The 23893-nt window shown below is 40.0% G+C and overlaps 1 protein-coding gene across 7 annotated transcripts in view; it reads left to right on the top strand.

Moving 5' to 3' along the window:
• Positions 1 to 23893, top strand: part of NRG1 (neuregulin 1) — a gene marked incomplete at both ends in the record, with an annotated part of 175159 nt that overhangs the window by 16375 nt on the left and 134891 nt on the right. For all 7 annotated transcript variants that reach the window (XM_080928756.1, XM_080928755.1, XM_080928757.1 and 4 more), the window contains one exon: positions 22400 to 22577. In XM_080928756.1, coding sequence (XP_080784882.1) covers positions 22400 to 22577 — 178 coding nt within the window. The remainder of the gene's footprint in view (positions 1 to 22399; positions 22578 to 23893) is intronic.

A 23893-nucleotide genomic window follows, 5' to 3' on the forward strand; every position in this document is an offset into this window, starting at 1 on the left:
GAATGCATCCAAGGAACTGCAAGGACAGCTACTGCTTTTCAACCTAGCATGGGCTGGAAGCATTTTTGGGTCATGCACAGGGAGTACTTCTAGACCTGGGCAAGAGGGTAAAGCGTTGTCAGTGAGTGTGAGTGTGTGCATGTGCATGCAAGTGTGTGTGTGTGTATGTGTATCTGTGTGTATGTGCATGTATCTGTCTGTGTGTGTGACAGAGAGAGACAGAGAAATAGAGACAGACAGACAGATACATGGAGAGAGACAGAGACAGAAAGAAAGAAACACACAGAGAGATCTATAAACAATCTTCTCCTGCGAGGAAGAGGAATAGGAGATTTGGTCAAGGAGGTCCCTATGGTGGTACACTGTTCTAGGCAGTGATTAAGAGGGAGACAGACTATGTTCCTGTGACTTTAGCTATCATTTACATACTTAGGCATTGTCCTCTGGTGACAACAAGTAGAAATCTTAGATGTGGCAGAATCTGATTTTTGTAGGTCAGTGATCTCTAGTCTCGTATGGTATGCTCCTTGAGTCTTTGGTGGTCCATATCTTTTGGGGATGCTAAAGTTAGTTGGAAGTGACTGTTCTAAAGAGCTTGGAAAATAATAATTGGTGTTGTGGGGAACACAGTTTATCTCCCATGGAACAACTATTGGTGAGTGTTAGAGTAATGAAGTGTAATTCATCTTGGCAACCACCTCGATTGTGGATGTATGTGAATAGTTTAGAGAAAATATGGAAAAGAGTTATTGCTAGCCTACCATAAAGTATAAATGCATTATAGTCCAGGAGGCATTATAGAGAAGTTCTCCATGGACATTGGGCACTGCCTGTGAATTGTAGCTCCCCAGCTTCCCTTCACTTTACTAACTTTCACTTCTTCTTCCAAGCACATTATAGAGATGGAACTCTATGAAATTTATGCCATACTGAACCCTGCGAATACACAGAGAAGTAAAAACTATAGGCAGGAACTACATTTTAGTAGCAATTGGTTTTGTAATGAGCTAGAATCCAGCTCTGGAAGAGCTATGTGCTTTAATCCAGAGTCTTGTCCTAAGACCCAAGAAAGTAAGTATCTGGGATTTTTGTCTCTTTCATTCTCTGTCTCTCTCTCCCTCCCTCTCCCCTTGCCCCCCTTTTCTTCTACCTCCTTTCTATATTTCTGTTCCTCTTATTTTTGTTTGAGGCTCAGGGCAGGAATTCCCAAAGCAGCTAAGATTCTCTCTGCCACTACCTCCGAAGTACTGGGAGTACAGGTGTGTGCCCCAGTCATGCTAGTTCTGAAATTCTTACTATAACCCTCCTCCCAGTTATTTATTATCTTGAGGTATAGGTTACTTATCCTTAATTTCTATACATTACCTTCCTTCACTTTTATATAGGCACTGTTAATTTTTCCAGAGAGGTTTCCTCTTTGTCGCAGACATTCTATCGACCCTTTTGACATTTTAGTTTTTCTTACTGTGCTGGGGGCAGTACCCGGGGCTTATTCATCTCAGGCCATTACTCCCCTCCTGATTGTCACTGCAGGCCCCTCTTGATCATCTTAACTGAGGAAGCAAAATATTCAGCTGCATGTCTTTCATATGGAGAAACTGGGCTGTCATCAAGCTTGCTGGTGAAAGGACAACTGTTCAGAGTTTCATTAAAAATTCCCCAGTGTATCTGTTCTCCTATTGATAAAGCAGGTACTTCATGCAACAGGCTGCAGACAGCTGGTTAAGCAAAATGGACTATGTATTAGTGCCTATTAACTTTTAGTGATACATGGGAAGTTCATTTGTTTCTACCTTTTTTCTTTTGGTAGGGCTGGGGGGAACATAGACTCTTGTATGTGTTCCACATTGCTTCACTGCAGAGCAATAGCTGGCCCTGAGCGGCCATTTTGGTTGCTTTTTTTATATCTATAAAAATATCGTTGAGTGTCCTTACTCCAAAGCATAAGATGTCCAATGTCATCAAAGGCCTAACTAATTAATTAGATATAGGATATAAATCAAACATTAAAAGAGAACCAAAAAAGTTGACCTCCCTCATACACACACACACACACACACACACATATATAAGAGAGATTATATTTAGGTGCTACAATGCCAGCCCCATTTGTCACTGGGAAAGAATCAATTCTGCTTTTTCCTTTCTTTCCCTGTGGCCCAGATCCAGGAAGGTATTTTAATTGATTGGTGGGAAGATTTTTTAACACAGACAGAACTTACAAGGTAAGTGCCATTATCTCTAGTATGGAGGCTTTACCACATTATTGGGTAATAAAGCTCAGAGCTGCCGAAGGTTTCAGAATTATTTTCAGAAATTTATCTCCTCTTTATTGCCATTACCTTGAGAAAGAGTTCAGACAAAGGACTTAGTCAGCATGCAATTATGATATTAAGTACCTCATAGAGCTTGGTCTAGAACTGAGGCTGTTATCCACTCAGCTTTCCTAATCAGAAGCCATTGAGAAGTCAGCTGTGGCCTGACCACCACTCTTTGAAGGTAACCTGCCTTTCTTCTCTGGGAGCGTCTCAGTCTCTGTCCTCTTGGCTTCCAGCCCTGTAGTTTCGCCATGATGTGTTTAGGTGTGGGTTCCCTTCTCTCGACTTACTTGTGATCACCACGAGGCTTCTTGGACATTTGAGTTTGCTTCATTCTGGAAAATTCTTATCCATTTATCACAGATTTTCTGCATCTTACTCTGTGTGACACTTGAACTAAAAACGCATTGGGCTGTCTTATTCTGCTCACTAGGGTTTGCTTGCTTATTTTTGTTGCTGTTGTTTGTTTTTGTTTTTTTAGCCTTTTCTGCAAATTTACCATTATTTATCTGATCTTCCTGTTTCTTCTGATCTGTCCTCTTCTCACAAGGCTCTGAACAGTCTATTGTTGAGAGTTCATGAAGTTCTTCACTTTAACTATAGCTCTCCCCTTCATTTCTTTTTGTTTAAAAATGTTTTATTTTATTGTATCTATGTGTGTGAGCATGTGTAAGCAGGTACTTGTGGGTTCCTGCAGAGGTCAGAAGAGTGTAGGATACCCTGATGCTGGTGATATCTATAAATAAGCTCCATTGGTGCTGGGAACCAAACTCTGGGGTTTTCTGCAAGAACAGTGAGTGTTCTTTACCCCTGAGTCACCTCCATGCTCCCAACTCCCTCATCCACTTGTTTTGTTTGATGTTTTTTAAATCATGTATATTACATTTTGTTTCCCTAATAGCTAGAGAGATTTATTTTTTATTTATTCTTGCAGATTAAGCAGAACTTTTTTTGTGTTTCCTTGTAATTTTTAGCCGTTGGGGGTTCTCACTCTCTCTTTGCTTCCTTCTTGTGTGTTCAGTTTTGTTTTGTTTTGTTTTGTTTTTTAATGCTTCTAGTTATTTCTGTTTAAAAATTGTCAACCTTCTTTAAGGCAATAAAATAAAGATGCATTTCTCCTACAGTTGGTATTGTTATCACTGGTCACTTTCAAGTCCATGGTTGGAGATTCTATGTCTACTAGATATGCTCACGTGGGCTTGCAAGAACGGATCTGTGCTATAGACATTCTCTTGGATTTGTGGTCAGGACAGTTTGTTTTATTCTGGATCTGGAATCCTAGCCTTGATTATGTAGATACGGCTTTGTTCTGTGCCTTTGTTCCTTTGGGGAATCTCAATTTATAATATTGTAAGACTCTTCTCTTTAGTTATGTATCCTAGTCCTTCAATTGTATCTCATTCCCCAGAAGTAAATGTCCTTAAAGAAGTCTTCGCTGCATGGCTGGTCATGTCACTTGGCCACAGAGTCCTTTCCTATCATACACAAGACCCTCAGCTCAATTCTCAGCACCGAGAAATAGGCTACATGATCTGACAATTTTGCTTATGTCTCTAAAATCCAGCATTTTCCTCATAATTAATTCCTAGAGTTCTCTATCCTGTCAAATCTTTTCAAGGTGATATTTATTATATTTAATTTTATTGGTTCTTTCCAGAAGGTTATTGTGAAAAAACACTCCTTCAATTACAAGAGAGATTTATTCATAATAATGAGGCTATCCCTTTTTGGTACTCTTAATGCCTCCAAAAAGATCTGCTGATCTGCAGAGTGTTTATGTGAGGGCTTCTAGAATTGAGGAAAAACTGACTATCATTGCCCTTTGGATAAGTAAGCTCAGTACCTGCTCAATTTTGAGAAAAAAGATCCATAAAGAATACTTTTAGTATTATTTTCCTCTAGATAAAATAAGCATGGAATTTGGAAGCCAAAGGTCAGTCCTGAAAATATCAGCAAAATGTGTACAAAACATGGCTCAAAATACAATTTGAAGTTGGCCATAGTGTTACAAATGTGTGAGGCCAATACCCAGGAAACTGAGTCAGGAGGATTACTGTGAATTTAAGGCAAGCCTGCACCACAGGGTAAGTCTCAGGGTAATTGGGCTACATAGACTTTATCTAGAAACTAAGTAAATAAAACTAAATAGCTAAACACACAAAGAAAACATGTCCTTGGGTTTCCACCACATTTGTGAGAGAGAGAACAGTGTTTTCTCAGGGGTCAGCAGAACCTGGAAGTACAAGCCTGTGATTTCAACTACTGGAGAGAAGGAAGGAAGAGAATTTTAAGTATAAGGTTTGCCAGGGCAACTTAGTGAGACCCCTGTTTGAATATAATAGAAGAATAAAGGCTGAAGATATTTAGAGTGCTCACCTAATTTGGGACACATGAGGCCTGTGGTATTTGAATGCTTGGCCACCATGGAGTAGAACTGTTTGAGTAGATTAGAAGGATTAGAAGGGTGTGGCCTTGCTGCAGGAAGTGTGTCACAGTGGGTGGGCTTTAAGGTTTCAGAAGTTCATGCCAGGCTCACTATCTCTTTGGGCCTGTGGATCAGAAGGCAGCTCTCAGCTACTGTTCCAGTGCCATATCTTTCACCAGGTTTCATGCCATGATGTTAATGGACTAAGCCTCTAAAAATATAACCAACCCCCAATTAAATGCTTCCCTTTATAAGGGACGCCATGGTCATGGTCTCTCATAGCAATAGCTCAGTGACTAAGACAAAGTCCTGGGATCAGTCTCTAGTATCTCCCTTGCTTTTTCCAATCCCTGGTTTAAAGAGAAAATAAGGTCATGTGATTGTTATGTTTTCCAGCCAGGATGGGGCCAGGCTCCTCTGTCTCTACTGTCTGCGACCACAGTTTCTCCACAGATAGGCCTGATGCTCTGCTTTTTGTTTAACTCCCATAACTTGCATTCTTTGATATCCCTTTGTTCAAAACCTAAGTCCAGTGCTGTGTGGCACTCTTAGGTGGTTGTTTATACAGCAGTGCCTTTATGCCATGCCATTGTCCTTGCAAAAATATCCCTGCTGTTTCTTGTGGTGTGTGTAGCACACAGACTGATGAAGAAATTGACATTCCAATTGAGTTGGCCATGGATGCTCTTGCTTCTGCTGGAGTTCTGGCTAGAGAAATGGATTCTCTGAAGGGGGAGAAAGAACAGCTGTGGGGCCCAGAGAAATGTTGAACCCAAGTAATCACATTTGGCAGGTCAAAGGTAAGCTTCAGCCTGCTGGGATTTGGACTATATCCTGAGCTAAAGTAGTGTTAAAATTAATTCCAGGTGTTTCTGTTTGCCTTATTATTAAAGCAAAACTATAATGTGTTTTGAGAATATGAATTGGAGGGAATCAGTACTGCCCACTCACTTGGGAATCACTGGCTTATAAAAGTGCCTGTTCTCCCTTGATAGTTCTTGCTTGTTTCAAATCACCCTCCATCTCCAAGAGCTTCCTTCACTCAACCTGTTTCTTACAAGGGAGCTGTTATCACCTCTGTCTTCAAAAGGCTGCAAACTCACTGGGTGCCTTTGCAAGCAGAATCTGGACTTCATCTGTGTATACATACATTCCTAAGTTAGTTTGTAGACAAAGAAGCTCTGGGTCATGGTCCTTAGTTAGAAAGCCTCAGCCCAAGGGACAGGTGGTAAGCATATGCCCCAGCTGAAATGGTAGGTGTTAGAACACTTGTTTCAGAGGAGCCGCTTCTACCGGTGGTGAAGGGACGGGGGTATGATTATGTGATTGAAGAGACTTGTAGGGCAGCAGTTCAACCTGTGGGTCTCAACCCCATCCAGAGGTCACATATCAGATACACTGCATATCAGATATTTACACTGAGATTCATAACATTAGCAAAACATTTATTAAGTAGTAATAAAATAGTTTTAATGGTTGGGGGTTATCATAACCCAAGGAATGTACTAAAGGGTCAAAGCATTAGGAAAGTTGAGAACCATTGCTATAGGGGGAAGTTGCTCTACATGTATTTCCTCAATAGTGAAGAAACCTTTGACCAGATTCTCAAGGGTAGCTTACATCTTCTTTGACTTGGATTCATTCTTCTTGGCAGCCTACAATTGCCCCATGACAGAGCCATCTTTGTCTTTCTCTTCCTCGTTTCTACTTCTTATTCTTATCCTTGTAGAAACCCTAAGCCAAGTTGTTATCTTCCACTGGGGAAGCTTGTGATCCTGTTTATTGTTTGCCTGAGAACACGTTTCTCACTGGGAAAGAGCTTGAAGCATAAGTCAAGGGTGACATTGAACTACATAAGCATTATCTACCTCCTGAGTTCAGGGGTTACAGGTTGGCATGGTCATGTCCCTCATTACCCATCTGTCTTCTGAGGATCTAACCTAGGACTTCATGATTGTTAGGCAAGCATTTTGCCAACTGAACTGCATTCCAGCCCTTAACTATATTTCTAAATATGCCTCTGTACTACTTTGTTGTTTAAAAAAAAGTTTAAAATAAATGTTAAAACTCAACCAATATATTTTAAATAATTTCATTGCTAATTAAATGTCCCAATTAATAATTAACTGAATAGTGATCCTTGTTTTGAAAGGAAACCTTTCTTTGAGATAAAGTATCACTGAAGTATTGATATTTGTGAACTGTTTAGGTAGTCAAAGTTAAAATCCTGCCAATGTGGATAGTCACTATGAATAATGGTGCACAGCACATTGGTATAGGCGTGTGTTCACCATGCCCAGAAAGTTACTTTGAGCCAGTCTGCTATGGAGTACTTATCTTAGTCTTTACTCTTTATGAAAGGAGAGGACAATTTACATGTGACGATCTGAGCAGAATCCTGCACATACATGTCAGCTTTGCTTAACAGGGCTTAGGAAAGACTCTGGGGAAGATGGGCTCAGAGGGTTGAAATTAGGAATGAACATGGCACAGTTTTCATATTATCTTATAGGCAATAAGATAAGTCAGTAAGGACAGTAGTTCCAGTTAGAGGGATAGTGATGACATCCCCACTTGAGCCAGAAACAATAGATGTGGGGCTGCATCAAAACCCTATTTAGCATTCCCTACTCACTGAAAATGTTTTAGGATCATACCTCCTTGGCAGCTGAGATGCTCATAAATTCATTTTGCTGGGTTCTAACTAACGTAAATGGAAGACTGTCTGCAACACTTCCTTGCCTCAGACAGTGCTCTGTATCTAAGGCTATGACCATTTGATAGCTGGGAGAGAGATGATCACTTTCAGGTTTTAGCTTTGGGGACTTGACCTGTTCCTTCTTCAGCTTGAGGCTCCCCTCCATGCCTGCCTTGGTCCTCAACACAGCCCTCGTGGACACATTTGACTCCATGCCACCAGACAGGAAGCAGGGTCGAGATTTGCTTTTACTCATCTCTCTCCTGGATTATATTATTGTATGGACCTCCACTCTGACTAGCCATGAGTTTTTACTTCATTCCATTTCAAAACTCAATCCAACTTTTCCTTGATGCTGTTGATGGGAGTGAATTGAATGATTGGCAATTCAAGTAAGACTGGATGAAAGTTCCACCGTGAGATGATAAACTACTGCAACAACTCACAGTGTGTGCTCTCAAATGCTCGCTCTGCACCTTGAGAGTCAGGCTCAGACTTGGAGTCCAGTCTGTGATTCCAAACTCCATATTGGTGTTTTATGTGGTTCATTGCTAAGTCTTTGTTGATGCGCTGTTCATCTTCCATTTTTTTATAGTCTTAATCTGAGTGCATTTAAATTTTTGCTTGTCTCTTCTTTCCTAGTCTTTTATCCCAATTCTCTTGTATTATTCTCACTTCCCCTTTGTGGAAAACAATTGCAACATACTTTAGACAAGCAGAGGAAGTGGTCCACTCCTCCAGTCTTTCTGGAGTCAAATTCCCCAGCATTTTGGTTGGGAAGCTACTTAGTAGTTCTCACAAAAACCCAGCACAGTGTGACAAACGGTATACATGACCTCAGAGTCCTCACAGGTACAAATTATTCATAGTGTCCTCTCTCTAGAGTGAAGTTTCAACACAGGATAGTATCATAGTTTATAATATAACACATATTATATACTAGGATTTTCTCATTGTATGGATTTCCTTCATTGTACCCAAACCGTCTTCTTCCTAGAATAATTATACAGTTTTACAGTACAAAGGCCAGCATAGTTCCTGCTCAACTGTAGTGCCTAATTCCAATTTATATTGACATTTCAATCCAGGCTATTATTATTGAAAATCGTTGACAACCATTAGGAGTATGAAGCCATAACCTATCAAATTTAAACAGAAGTAGAGATTTAAAACAATGATTTACTTATTTTTATTTAATATATAAAGGTGCTTTGTCTATATCACATGAATGCCTGGTGCCTGCAGAGGCCGCAAGAGGACATTGGATCTCCTGGAACTGGAGTTACAGTTGCTTCTGAGGTACCATGTGCACACTAGGAATTGAACCTAGGTCCTCTGAAACAGCAACAAACACTCTTAACCACTCAGCCATTTCTCTAGCTCCTCCACAAGAGGAAATCTTTGATTGGCTGTTCTAGCAACAACAACAACAACAATTTTTCTGTATTAGATAGATGTGGATGTTTTGAGTGGCATATTCAAGTGGCAGAGATATCCCATGATTCTACATCTAATTGTATGTTCTATGAGCTTTAGTCGGTTCTAGTGGTGGCACTTACAGCTGAGGTGCTGGGGGTGCAGAACAGGCGGGTCTCCAGGGTTCACTGCTCAGTCAGCTTACCTATGTGGCCAGTTCTAGGCCAGTGAGAGGAAAGGGTGGGCGGTGCCTAAAGAATAGCACACTGGGAGAGGGAGCACATGGAAACAAGTGGAGGTGGGGGAGGGGAGGGGGAGATAACATTTGAAATGTGAATCTAGAGAATATCCAATAAAATAACTTTAAAAAAAAAAAAAAATAGCACTTAAACTTTTTGGTTTTGTTTTGTTTTTAACTTGCTTTCCAGAAGGCTTTTTGATAAATGTACTCAAATATATATCCCAAGATACCCTATGTCTCGCAATTGATTTGTATAATCTCTGACATGCTATATGCCACAAGTTTGCTAGCTACTTCAGGATTTGTTGAGCCCCAAACATTGTTCAGAAAGCCAAAAAAAAAAAAAAAAAAAAAAAAAAAAAGAAGCAAACAAAAAATCCAAACCAAAACAAACCAAAAAAACAAACTTGAGAAAAGCAATTTATGCTTCTGTCTTAAAGAGGTGGAATTCTCTGTCATTAAGGGAGAAACGATGTCCCAGGAACAGATGTGAACCCAGAACACACCCAAGGCCAAACAGACGAACGCTAATAGCAGATTCTAAATCCCCCCCTTCTTCCGAGGCATATGTTTGTCATCTGATCTTTCCCCAGATGTTCAGTCAGCTTCTGACAGGGTCCATTCCAGCCAGACATTCCCCGTGGCATGGGTGTCCTGGCTGTGCATTGCCACCTCATGAGGTATGGCTCTCTTCTGGGTTCTTCCCCTTTTCCTCTGACGTGTGCTGCATTGCACGTGAGTGTTGCTTTGCTAACTAACCACTAATTTCCGGGCTTTCCAACTTCTGTGGTTACTTTGTAATTGGGTGGTTGCATTGGCCTGCTGATTGCCTAATCCTATCAAAGTCTCCTTCCTGGAAGATGGGGGGCTAGAAATGGGGCAGTTGTTGGGATGGGGTGGGGTGGGCAATGGTAATAAAGTGAACTGAAACGTAGCATGGATGCATGGGAAAACGTTTTGCATTTCTCAGCTGGATGGACGTTTGCACCATTTTTTTGAGTAAAGCAACTCTTTAAAAGGTCCTCAAAGGGAAGATCAATGTTGGTACGCCTAAGGTCCCATCAGGCATTGCTATTCTTTGTTCCCTAGGGACAAATATAAAGGAAGCACGTGAAGGGGTTGCCTTTATGAAGAGTGAATGGAGATGTACTAGGGCAGTAAAGGAAGTATAACTATCTGTTTGTTAGTTTATTTTATAAAATCTTCTTGAATCACAAAAACTTTCTCTTTAGCCCTTATGGCTTTTCTCATTCAATATACGGTCAACATGTCTTATGCATGGGGCCTGTGTATGAAGACAGTGCAGGCTCACAGAACCTCAAGACATTTTTTTCCCTCCTCTATTTTGCCACCATCATAGTTACCACTCCCTTGTGTCCTTTTTGGATGCCTAGATCAAAGTGTTGTTGTACATAGCTTTGTCCCTGTAGTTGTTTAAGAACAGTCCTCAGGGCCTGCCATAAGCTAGGCTGAGCTGAGTTCTTAAGTGTTTATATTTTCTGCAGCTTTTGAATTATTTCAGGAGGATTTTCTTTATTAAGAATAGATTTGCTTATATTTCCCTAGACTTGCTGAGCACTGCTGGTTCTGTTTCTCAGTGTTTCCTTGTATTATGTAAGATATTTGAAGTATAACCAACATTACACAGGAAATAGCCTTCTATACAAATTGAGTTAAAACACAAATTAGTGAGTTATTCCATTTACATACAACCCAGAGTCGAATGTAGTATTTCTGAAGTCTTCATTTGGGAATTTTGTTTAAATTGTCCTACTTATTAAAATTTGGTTTGTAAGTGATTTTTTTTAATAGCGACAATCACTGCTGTGTAAATTGCATAGTCACTAGAAAAAAAATCTTGCTTTATTAACTTAAATGTCTGGTTAAAGCCCATTCCTACCAATATCCAGACTTGGTTTCTTGAAACTCAGACCTTTACAGGGCCTAGAAAATGTTGACATAAGTCCTTTTTTTGATTTAAAAAAACAAAAAAGTGGGTTTTTTTTTTGTCACTAGGATGTTAGTATTTACCCAACAGTCATACCTCAGTGTAAAAATCATGCCTGTAACTTTTCTTCTATGTTCTGATCAAAAGTTGCATGCAGAAGGATCAATTCTTCTGGCTGGCTTTGAAGCTTAGCAGCTTACACAGTGGTCTGAGGTGAAAGAAACAAAATAGTCACTAGTGTTTGTATCTGGGACTGACCTCCATTTCCTGAGAATACAGTGGTTTGACAGTCTGCTTCTTAGCATCTGAAGCCACTTGGGGTTTCTTTTCTGGACCATGAGTAGAATACTGAGGAGGTCAAGAGATGAATAGCTCGTGGCTTGTCTGCATCCAGGTGTATCTATTTTTTTTAAATAAACTAAAGTCCTATGTATAATAATAAGAAAGACATTTCATAGTTGCTGATGTTAAAAAAAAATCAGCACACTTGGCTTGGAGAACTGTCCTAGTTTTCTTTTGCTGCTGAAACAGGTGTTTATATCTTAAGGGTTAGTACACATGGTTGTCATTTAGTTCTAAAGGGTAGAATTTCAAGATGAGACTCACTGAGGGTTAAATGAGGTAGTGGCAGGAAGTGGAGGGTCTCGTTGAGCATTCAACTGTGTTTGCTTCTTGAAATGGCCTAAATTCCTCAGCTCAGGGCCTCCTCTTCTTTGACTTGTACGTCTTTATTACAGTAAGAAAGAGAACCTATTGTCTAAGGCTCACTCGGAGTGCCTACAGAGTGCAGTGTACCTGTCTTCCTTAAGATCCTTAACCTTAATCCCAATTCTCAGCTCTCCTTTGAAACTTCTGCGCCTTTTGGCTAACACCTAGGGTCAAGTCTTCGCATGTAATATGATGTTTCCTGGGCTTTAGGGATTATGATTTAAGTGTCTTTGGGAGTCCTTATTCTGCCTGCCTCAGGAATGAAGTGTCTTTTTCCTTTTGTTTCAGCTCCAAGAAGGCTGTTACTTTAAAACCTTCTCTTAGTTTGGAAAGCTTCATAAAATTGCTAAAATTTTCGAAAGAAATTGCTACTGTAGGCTTTCAATGTGACTTTCCATCAATGTTTCAGTGTCTGGCAACTTAACATTAATTAGTTGTTTGTATATTGACTTAATTATCGACTTTCAGGTTCAATTTAAGTAGAAAATTACATGACAAAACTGGATGAACACAGCCTTCCAAATATAATTCGATCTTGTTTTCAGACTGTCTTGGAGAAAGATTTATTTTATAAATCAGATTACAGTAGAATTCATTAGTGGGTTCTTCACCTGTCTCTCCATAACCAAGATGTAAGTTGAAGGATCCTTGGGGTCATGTTTGTCTTATTTATGTCTATATGCCCAGGACCTAAAGTAGTGATAGCTCCATGGGAATGTGCAATAACGTGTGCATAGTGATTGGATATCATAAAATGTCTAAGAAACTGAAGTTATTTATATGAATGAGCTGGGACATGGATACAAGGCAAAGGCCATAAGACAGCCTTATAGATCAACACCGAAGATTCTAGTGTCTTGTGCTAAAAACAGAATATATAGTGTCAATATGACATGCATAGGAAAGTAGGAACAGATCCAATAAATCCAGTGTGTGTGGGGTCTCTTTTATACATTCTGTGAATTAGAAGGAAACTAGTAGCTTGTTAAATACAGTGTAACATTCCTTACTTATTCTTCTACTGAGAAAACATTACTGTGCTAGTCACGAAGGATAAAAGATGTGGTAGAAGAGTGAGCTTCTTGTCGCCTTGGAACAAAACCCTTGTAAAGATAGCAAGCATTGAATTAAATGGAATAGTAATGGTTTTATGGGAACACAGGACAGAGCTGTTTCCTGTAAAATTGAACTTAGTCATCATGAGTTCTGGGGGAGGGGGGAAATCGTTTTAGATTTATAGACAGGTTACAAAGATAAGAGAGTTCCTTTAATGTTCTGTAATCCTATTATGTTGCTCAGAAGAAGAAACAGGCCTATTGACCAAACTGAAGACCTTAGAGCTCACCAGCTTCTAGTGCCCAAAGTGGGACAATCTAGAAAACTCTGTGAACAGAAGGCCAAATCATAGCAGCATTTGAAATGCTACCCAGGTATTCTCAGGCCACTTGGGGTGAAAGCCCCTCTCTCAGAATGCAGCTTTAAGCATCTAAGCCTGAGTCTGGATTTTAAATTCTACTAGAGGAAGTTCACAGACCAACAGTTGTCTCCGTCAAGTTAGTCTATCTCTGCAAACCTGCTATTTCTTTTGTGCATGGTATCAGGGATGGAACTTGGGGACTCTAATGGACAAGACAAGCTTTGTACTACACTGGCCCTCAGGCTTCTGAAGGAAGCCCAGTGACCTCAGCACTGCTAGCTGTGTGCTGGAAGCATCCCATTCTAGTCAGGACACAGCCTGCGTTCTTCCCCCCAGCTGGTGTTCGGTAAACCCACTTCGCAGATCAACATGGTAAGGCTCCATCATGGAAAGCACATGTGCCGTCAGTGTTCAGTAGAAAGAAAATAAAGAACTGAAACCTGGGTCTGCCTGGCTGGCCCCAAAGCCTGCAAATTTTAACTTTTTTTTTTTTTTTTTTTTTTTTTTTTTGCCTCCTCGCCTCCTGTCATAGGCTTCCTGACTCACTTTCCCGTATAGCCTCCCAGAATAAGCATTTTCCAAATTATACTTATTATGCAAAACTTCATTTCCCATTTTATTCTAAAACTATCTGCTTAGTATGTCAAAAGTTTTCCATGAATGACAGTCTTCTGTGAATCTATAAAAAAGACTTGGTTCTCTAAACACCCCAGTTGCTTCCCACTCTTGTCCCTTAGGATCCCACCATCTTTGGCTGTTGTTCCTTTTGTCTGTTTTAGTGGCTTTTTAGATAATTGCCACCTCTTCAACCCCCATCCCTAAGAATTTCTATGTAAGAAACTTGGTCCCTGTGGCCTTTCCCATGAGGATAGAAATAAAATGGTCAGGTTCCTCCCTGTTCAGCTGTCTGAGGACTCTTGGTAATTGTAGGAGCCAAAACAATCTTTAAACACTCAGGCAGTGCACAGAAAGCCTATGCATTTAGAAAATGTAAAAAAAAAAAAAAAAACTCCCTCTTTTTAGGTGTATAAAGAAATATTTTGGTGACAACAATTAGCTAAATGTCAATCAATTTGATCAAAAGAATGTGGCTAAAATGGTAAAAATTAGCACCCCCCAAATCACAATGATTTTCTGGAATGAATCTGAAGGAGATAAATCTTAGCATGTTGAAGCCAGTCTTACCTGGCTATTCAAGTAAGAAATGTATCCGTACTTGCAGAACGAGAAGGGGGGGGGGGGGAGGAGCAGGAGGAGAAAGAAGAGGAACAAGAGGAGGAGGAAGAGGAGGAGGTAAGAGTGGAAGGAGATGATGTAGAAGAAGCAGCAGAAGCAACAGCAATTATAAGGGAAAAAAGTTCAAATATGTCAATAATTTGGTAACTACATCAGTTGTCATTTTTTAAAGGTTATCTCACAGCTATATATAACAAATTAAAGAAGAAAAACTTACTTTGACCACTGAAAACTTAAGTTTTCTAGCTTACATCAACAGAGATTTGCTAGGCACCCTCTGGTACACACATCCCTGGTGTGTGCATCCCAAGTAGACAGCCTGCCCAGAAGCCTGTGATGTCTTCATTGGGCTGAGTAAGAGGGTCTCTAATTGGGGACAGCTGCGGCCACAGTCCTAATTAGCTAGGCCTGCTGAACACTCATCCCAAGCTGTTGGCAACCTGGCCATGACTTCATCTAGCACATTGTCATGGTGTGTTGCCTTTACACCTTTGCAGAATGACATTAATCTGTTAGGACCCCTTTGTTCCTGTGTCCTCACCTAGGGGTTCTCGGATTTCAATGAACACAAGCATAAGAGAGTTCTTTGGCCCTTGTGGCATGAGGCTTGTATGACAGATGGGGCAGCCACACAGTCTAAAGCAGTTTTCGTTTTTGTCACACAATTTCAAGTATTCTGCTTTCTTCTATTTCCCTATAAATCATCAAGGTTGCTGAGAAAATGCGGGCATTGTACAGATCGCCTTTTCTCCCGGACTCTCTTTTGAGTTTGAAGTGAGTACAGAAATGATCTACCACTTGTTATAGCCTAGGATTCTTAGAAAAGAAATACCATTTAATCCTTTAATTCAATGTTGAGAACACCTTTTTAAACTATAAAATATGAAGTTTTGCAAAGATCTGACTCTTGCTTGGTCATTCAAAGCAAGGGCCCTTGGCTTGTACGTTTAGGTCAGGGACTGGCTACGATTTGGCTTCAGAATACCAGCTGTGTAATGACAGGCAAGTTACTCTTTTACTCTGTTTCCATTTCTTCATGAAAATTTAGTATAAGGATAGTAACACGCCAGCCCTGAGATTGTTCTGTAACAGGAGGCAGTTAGTATAAGGCTCTTAGACCTGAACCTGGTGCATAACAGATGTTCAATAAGCTGTTACCATTTCAGGAGGATTTACCGTTGCAAGGACTAAGAGCAACTTACTCAACATTCTTTTTTTTTGCTTTGAAGTTGCTTTGAGGAGCTCTATAATAGTATCTATTTTGCATGTACTCCAAGTGAACTACTGAGAGTAGATGAGAAGTTTAAGCAATTCCAGTTGTGAGGGGAGTTGTGTGCTACTACCTGTGATCCCACATTGGCAGTGTAGGAAGCTCATGGCTTCAAGCTGTAGAGGAAAGAAGGCTGGCTAATCGCAACAAGCCTAACAACACCAATTTTGAGTATGGAAAGTGCTCTTATCTATAAATTCGCACACATTTTCCCTCTGTGGAGAAATGTGCAGTGTTATTAGTGTCTTGTAAATGGAGATGGAGACATGAGTTCATTATAATAATTTAAAAATTATTGTAGCTGCAATGAAATGAAATTGATATTACCTTTTCTGATTCTTGGTCTACTGTCATTTCCCGCTCCCTTTCTATCTACCTCAAGCCCGGCACATGTGGCCCTGTGTAGAGAAATGTGCTGAGCTCAGTAGTGGTTTTTCCGAAGCCATACACATGCAAGAACAAGCTGCCACTTCTTCCCCAGCAGGTGGAAATGGTGAACAATCCCCCTTGTGTGATGTCTAAACCAGGGCAGCTCAGAGGAGATGGAGGTAGATGCAAATGATACATTTGGGGACATGTGACAGCAAAGTTCGTTTCCTGAAGCCGGAGTAGATGCCAACCACATAGAGAGGACTCTGCTGATGGTGTGGAGCACCAGAGACGCAGACACAGTGGGATAGAGGTGACATATAGGTGCTTCTGTAGCATAGAAGACGGTTTGAACACAGTGAGCAGATGCTGAGAGTTGCTGAGTTACATTTGTGAAAGGTGCGGGACAAAGGTATCTTAGCTGCCACAGGTCAACACACTCTAATAGTGACAGCCACGTATGGGAAGTTCAGAAGAGCGCAATGAATACAGAGTCAAAACACACACTTCATAATCTCCCATTTGGCTTTACATTTTATAAGTGGTACATGACAATATCGTCCCACAAAATATTGTCAAAGAGGCCCCTGATCCCACATGCATAGGCAGACCCTAAGTGGGTATTTATTGTCTTCCATAATCTCTCTATGTTTTGAGACAGAGTCTCAGTGAACCTGAAACTCCCCAGTTTTTCTTGTCTAGTTGGCCACATAGTCAACTGTTTCTACCTCTCCAACACTGGGACTACAGGCATGCTTTACTGTCCCTGGCTTTTCATATGTGTTCCCCCATCTCAATGTTCCTATGCTTGTGTGGTGGGCACTGTACTGAGGATCCATTTCTCCAATTCCCCAACTTAGGTTTTCAGCCAGTCTGTGGAAGAGCTAGGCCACTGACTCCTATTTTCAGCTAAGATACTTGAGAATTGGATACAGCTCCAATCAAAGTCTCACACACACACACACACACACACACACACACACACACACACCTGTGTGGGGACAAGCTTTGTAAAGGTTTTATGTAGAAACAATTTTCTTGGGACTACAGCCAAAATGCAATTGCTATTTGATATTTTTCAGATTCCCTATTTAATTTTTTCAGCATGGAGAGCTCTTCAGATCAACCACAAGAACACAGCACAATGATACAAGTTAATTCTTGACAGTTAGGTCCTTCAGGAAATAGAAGAAACAGCTTATGTGGTCATCTACATGTGAAACGTTTCCATCCTTAACAACACAGTGCACTACTAATATAGCAACAGTGGGTAGATCTGAGAAGTATAGAGTCTTTTAGAATGGTGGTTCTCAACCAGGGGGTTGCAACCTCCCTTGGGGGGTTGTCTAATGATCCTTTCACAGAGTTCACTTAAGATCATTGGAAAAGACAAATATTTACAGTGTGATTCATAACAGTAGCAAAATCACAGTTGGGAAGTAGCAACATAAATAATTTTATTGCTATAGGTCACCACAGCATGAGGAACTGAAAAGGTTTCTGCAATGGGAGAGCTGAGAACTGGTCTTGGTTCTCTTTCTATGAATGGTTCTCTTTCTATTTTGCTAGTTCACTTTTGCCTCTGCCACAAATATTTGATTACCAATTAAATTATTGGAATGAATGAACATATCTAGTTATGCTTTGGTATGATCCAAAGGAAAACTACATATTTTCGGTTACTGTCACCAGTTTTTTTTCCAAGGGTGTGACATCAATTATTGAAAACAGAAGAGCAGAAGGGGATTTTAAAATACTCTCAGCGAACCTGCTAACACTCAGTTAGGGTTTGTAATCTTTTAGAACATTCTTTTTGTCTGACTGTTTGTTTCTGTATTTCTAAGGGTGATTATATATTCCTATAATACTAATTGAGTTTAGGAAGAAATAAATTTAGGGAAAGTCTGCTTAAAACCAGCTCTGTAATTAGATCATTTTAGAGTGTGGAGCTATTACATTCTTAGGAACACTTACTAAGCAAAATTATGAGCTGTAGTAGACCAGAACCAAATACATCATACCTAAGATGCTCTGGACACCCAAATTTAAAACATTAACTTGGCATTGAGTTTGCCTTCAATTACCTTTAAATTTATAGGCCATTTACTCTTAGAAGAATTGAAAAGCAAGATTTTATTTTCCAGTTTCAAAATTCAAATATTTAAAGTGTCAGAAGAAGGCACCAGGTTTCCTGGAACTAGAGTTATGTACAGATAGTTGTGAGCCACCATGTAGGTACAGAAACTAAGCCAGGCTTGCTGCAAAAGCAACAATTGTTCTTAACTACTAACCCATCTCTCCAACACTAATATAGTTTTGTTAATAAAATAAAATCAGATAGTGTTACATCATTTGAATAAAGCACATGTCTGAGAGACACATTTAAATACAATCTACTTATGATTAACTATTTTAACAATCTCTGAAAAAAAATTACTCCACTGAATATTGACTCTAGATTTGTAGAGAGTCTAACCCTAACCCTAACCCTAACCCTAACCCTAACCCTAACCCTAACCCTAACCCTAACCCTAACCCTAACCCTAACCCTAACCCCCAAAACATCTGGGCTCAAATATTGCTTTGAAGTTTTATGAAAGATCTGAGGAACATTCAAGGCTGTTAATCTAAAATCATAAGGAAGGATTTACATTGTCTTGTTCTCTATGCACTGGAATTTGATCTCTTTCAGGTACCAGTAGGGGCATTGCTGGTTTCTCTAATGGTTATCATCAGCAACAGAGTACTCATGGGCCAAGGTTGCAGTTGCATGCTCCATTGGGGACCATGACTTTTCTTCTCCATTCATGCTATGGATGATTGCTATTCTGTTTAAGAACTGACCCCTGATAAGGTAGAGGTCCTTATGTCTTAAAGGTCATTAGTGCCATGGAGAACACGCACAGGACAAATAGAATACTTCGAAATGCAAAATGAGAGAGCAGATAGGAATATCACCTCCTGTGGGATTTGGAATGGCTTGACACAAAGAGAGACACTAAAAGTAACTCAAAGTAGTGTCCTTATGGGCACACGTTTATATATCTGGGTCAGCTAGAGGAGCAGACATATTTAAGACCTTATGTATGAAGGCCTATGCCTCTGTGCATTGTGTGCCTTCTCATAAGGGAGAAGTTGTTAGCTCCTAGGGGACATTTGGTAAGGACAGGCAAGATGTAGACCTAACATGATTAGCCACCAAAGTCAAAGATATGGCATAAACCCACTTAACAATTTCAGTCTAATGCTTACCATAATTAAACGGCATCAGGGGTGGTTCTTGAACCATTTCTATTCACAATTGCAAACTTACCTAAGTTATTAAATGACAAGTGAATAACCAGCATTGGGTGAGTGTGCCTGTAACCCAGTGGGAGGGGAGTATTAGGTCCATGTCACTGGGCTATATAGGAAGGTCTTATCCCAAAAAGGTAAAGAACAAATAAAAGCTACATAAGGCATTTAACTGCTGAGGATGCAGCTCAGTGGCAGCATAGTTTCCTAGTAGATATGTGGCCTGGGTCTATCTGCAGCACTTCAGGGCAAAAGAAAATGCTACTTGCTAGAAGTTGGACCCTTTCATTTAATGTCAGAAAGACCAGATGAGGGAGGCACAAAAGCAAAGAGAAAACCATTTCTCTGTTCTCTGCATATGTTTTTTTGTAAATAGTATATGTATTTGCATGTAGTTAGGACTCATTAAACCATCTCAAATTGAGTTGAAGGCCTTTCTCCTAAGATGTCAGCAGATGCTTTCTAAGAACATTTGACAAAATCATAGTGAAGCAATTCTAACAGAGAAACCCAGCCCTTGTACATGATTTTCATTTGGGTTTCTGTAATAGTCCCAATGTCCTTGGGAGCTACTCCCTCCCTTGTGCCTCATAGAGTAGCTCCCTGTTTCACTGATGACTCACATTCAATCTCCTTTAGTCTAGCTGGGCTTCGCAGTCTTCTCTAGTTGTTCATAACATCAACTTGTTTATTTTAAGGCTTAAAGCAATTTTAAAGGCTTAAAAAATAACCCTTGTTGACTAGATCAGCCTTTACGTGTGTGTGTGTGTGTGTGTGTGTGTGTGTGTGTGTGTGTGATATGCAGATTGTGAAGAAATAAAAAATAAAAAGAGAAGGTGAAGAAGAAAGAGATGAGAGACAAAAGGATAAGGGAAAGGGAGGGAAAAATTAGACACTTAATGAGAAAATATTTATGCAAATGAGAGACACCAATCTTGTAGCTTGTGTTCAGACTTTTGTGCTGATTTTGTGAGCCAATACCTTGAGTAGTTAGAAGATTGAACACAGACTTGCTAGGTTTACATATATCCAACTACACAGGGCATGTTTAGTAAAGGGACCAGACCTTGAGATCTTTGGTAGAGTTTCAACTTTAATTTAAAATCCAGCTGCAAACCACACATGCAACAAGTTATTCTTCTTAATATATTCAAACTAGTTTCTTTGATGCCACTTGGCTCTCTCCTGTTTGTTTCTTTTAAACCTTTCAGCAGAGTCAGCCAATTAGAAATGACCTTAAGAAGCTAATGGATACAAATGCAGGTGCTTGTCAGAAATATTAGAACTTAGTGTTTTTAAAACTTCCAAAGCAGCACCAAGAAAACCATATCTCAAACATAAAAGCTCCTTGGAATTTGTTCAGAAAGCAAGTCTAACTTTGAAGCTGTCCAAAAAAAAAAAAGTGAAAAAAAAAAAAAAATAAAAGAAAGAAAGGAAGAAAGAAAGAAAGAAAAAATGGGCACTGGTTGGTGGGGGAAACACAAAACAAGACAGACATAATTTTCATGTACTGGGAGCTGGGAGCTGGGAGCTGGGAGCTGGGACCTGCTGGGTAAGTTTCCTAACCTGCTCCTGTGTGTGCCACAGTTTCTTGCTGCTCTATCAGCCACCAAATACACGAGGGGTATGTGCTTAGAGGGAGTTGTGCTGAGAAATGGTGGCAGCATTCAAAGGTTTTAGCTTTATTTCTGAGCTCACTTCTAACACTGTTGGGGTTTGCCTCCAAAGAGCTGAGCTGTAAAAAACAAAGAGCCTGAGAAGCAAGGTATCCACTTCCTGTCCCTGCATAAGGCGACCTTGATTGTGTCCCTGGACTCTTAGTCCTTACCTAGGGAGTAATTATGCCCTGGGTCAGTGAGGCAGAATCTCATTTACTTGGTTTGTTTTCTGGGATTTCCTGTTAATTCCTGAACTGAATAGAGAAGTAGACTTTGTCGTTGGCCTTTGCAAGACTCAGCGGAAACTATGAGCCGTTGAGGTCTCCGGTTCTGTGGTGGTTGATCATTAAATAAGTGTGTGTGTGTGTGTGTGTGTGTGTGTGTGTGTGTGTAGATAAAAAGCCATCTTTTTCTTCCTTAATTAAAAATGTTTTATTATATAAACTCAAGTCTGCCCTGTTGACTTTTATGAGAAGCCATCACTGGGAGTCTTGATCATCCTCTTTCATACTTACGCTTCTTTATTGCTAATCATCACCATATACTTTTTTCTATACATATCCTAGCACATAAGGGCCTTTGTATAAGTCAAAATTACATGTATTCTTTGCAGGATAATGTAAAGCATCTTGCAAAAATGAATGTATAATTTTGCTATTCACAGCTTCTGTTCTGAAGATTTGGAAATGCTAAGTGTGTGCAGTATCCAGGGTGTGGTGATGGTGGTCATCTGCAGTGTCTGGTCACTATCTCTGGGATAGACACCACAGGTCCAATCAGGAGCGATGTTGCCAAAGAGCAGCTTTGTGGGGGACACTTTGATGCTTAGTGAAACGCACCCAATGCTCGTTTCTACAGAAGTCAGATCAAAGAGGAAAAAAATAGACTTAACACAGTGTTTACTTTCAAGTCAATAATTTATAAAAATCATTTACTGAAAACTGGATATGGTATTCCCAGTGCCTCCCTACAGAGTTAGGCTAATACGTGATATGGGGCCATGAAGGTACTCTGAAGACAAAGTATGGCTCCTTGCCTCTCTTAACACTGGTTTTATTAAAGCAAGGAAGTAGCTACTAAAAATGTGATTTTAGGAATGAATTTTTCATCTTGGTTCCATACTTGCCTCTTTTTATGCATAGTTTTTTGTTTTTATTTATTTATTTTCAATTTGGACCTTGTATTTTCCTTCTATTTTTTGGGATCCATTTTGTTCCACTCATTTAAATTCGTGTGTGTGTGTGTGTGTGTGTGTGTGTGTGTGTGTGTGTGTGTGTGTGTGTGTTAGCCTTGGATGGTAAAACTTTGATAACGGGACCTGATTAAGCTCATTCAACATATGTTTTCTTTGGAAAGTCCTGATGATCACAGCTTCTTTTCCTCCTCTCTTTCTTTTTCCAGCATTGCCTCCCCGATTGAAAGAGATGAAAAGCCAGGAGTCAGCTGCAGGCTCGAAGCTGGTGCTTCGGTGTGAGACCAGCTCCGAGTACTCCTCCCTCAGATTCAAATGGTTCAAGAATGGGAATGAGCTGAACCGAAAAAACAAACCACAAAACGTCAAGATACAGAAGAAGCCGGGGTAAGGAAGGCGCCTTTAGTAGCAGAGTGTAGGCCAATAGCAATAGGACAATATGGAACAGAAAATCATGAAGACCCTGGTTGTTTGACTGTAACACACAATCCAATATAGGATGAATGGAAGGAATGTTGATTGTAGAGTGGCCAGAGATTATCATATTAGATAGAACAGAACTTGGGAGTTTGTGATTCTAGCAACCTTTCGATAAAGATATGGCACCTGAAGAGGAAGCTGTAAGAAGTTGGTTGAGACTGGGAGGGAAGAAGGATTGAGTGGCAGGTTCGTTCCTGTAATACAGTATAATACAGAAGATGAAATTCAGTCTCCTTAAATGATGCCTGAGTGTCCATGTCTAATGCAGTTGAAATGCCACCTTCATTATAAAGCTCAACAATTACCTTGATTTATGGGATAAAATGCAGTGAGTTTGGACTCTTTTATTTCAAAGGGTTAACACATATAATTATGTTTTCCAATAAGAATTTTTAGCTAACAAATTCTATTAAGGTCCTCCAACATTATAGCCGATTTAGACAATACAGTCATCTTTGGAAGCAAAGAACCTTATGTTTTCTTCCTCCTTGAGCATGGCTGTGTTTGAAGCATGACATGACACTTGTGTCACCTCAGTGGATCTGTGTCCTCTGAATGAAGGCTGCTTCCACTATCCCAACAGTCTCTGTCTTAACCTATCTGCTCCTTTAAGAATCCCTTCCACAAGGAGGAAACTGGGGATGGGTATAACTGGTTACATTTTTTGCTTATAAGCCATTCATTAATCAACATGATGGCTTTAACATGGTTCTCACCTCTGAGAGATTTTATTTACTCACATCTGAGAAGACTCCTGAAGAGGCAGGTTTGATAACCACAGCAACAGCAGAGGAAACCCCCTTCCTCTCTTATGGATTCCGTCAGCTGCAACCAAAAAGTTGCCACACACTCATGAGCAAGGCAGGACAAAATGGCTCTGAGGAGGCAGTAATCGAATGTTATCAAACTGTTTAATTACTCAGATGACAATAATGAGGGATCTTTTCCTAGTTCTTATGGTATCATTAATTGTACCATTTTCTCTTGTTGACTGATCATGTCAGCAGGATCTGTTGATTTGGAATATGTTAGTGGTTGACGAAGAGGGTGTATATCACATTGTGCAACAGGTGGTATTTCAGAGATGATACCAACAACCAAAACACCTAAAAAGTTTTTTTTTTTTTTTTTGACATAACATTACTTAGAAAAAACCGCAGTACTAGGTAGTTGTTAGAACCTTTAGTTCCAGCTCTTGAGAGGCAGGCAGATTGTGAGTTCAA

Source organism: Micromys minutus (genome assembly GCF_963924665.1).
Source record: "Micromys minutus genome assembly, chromosome: 14".
NCBI lineage: Eukaryota > Metazoa > Chordata > Mammalia > Rodentia > Muridae > Micromys > Micromys minutus.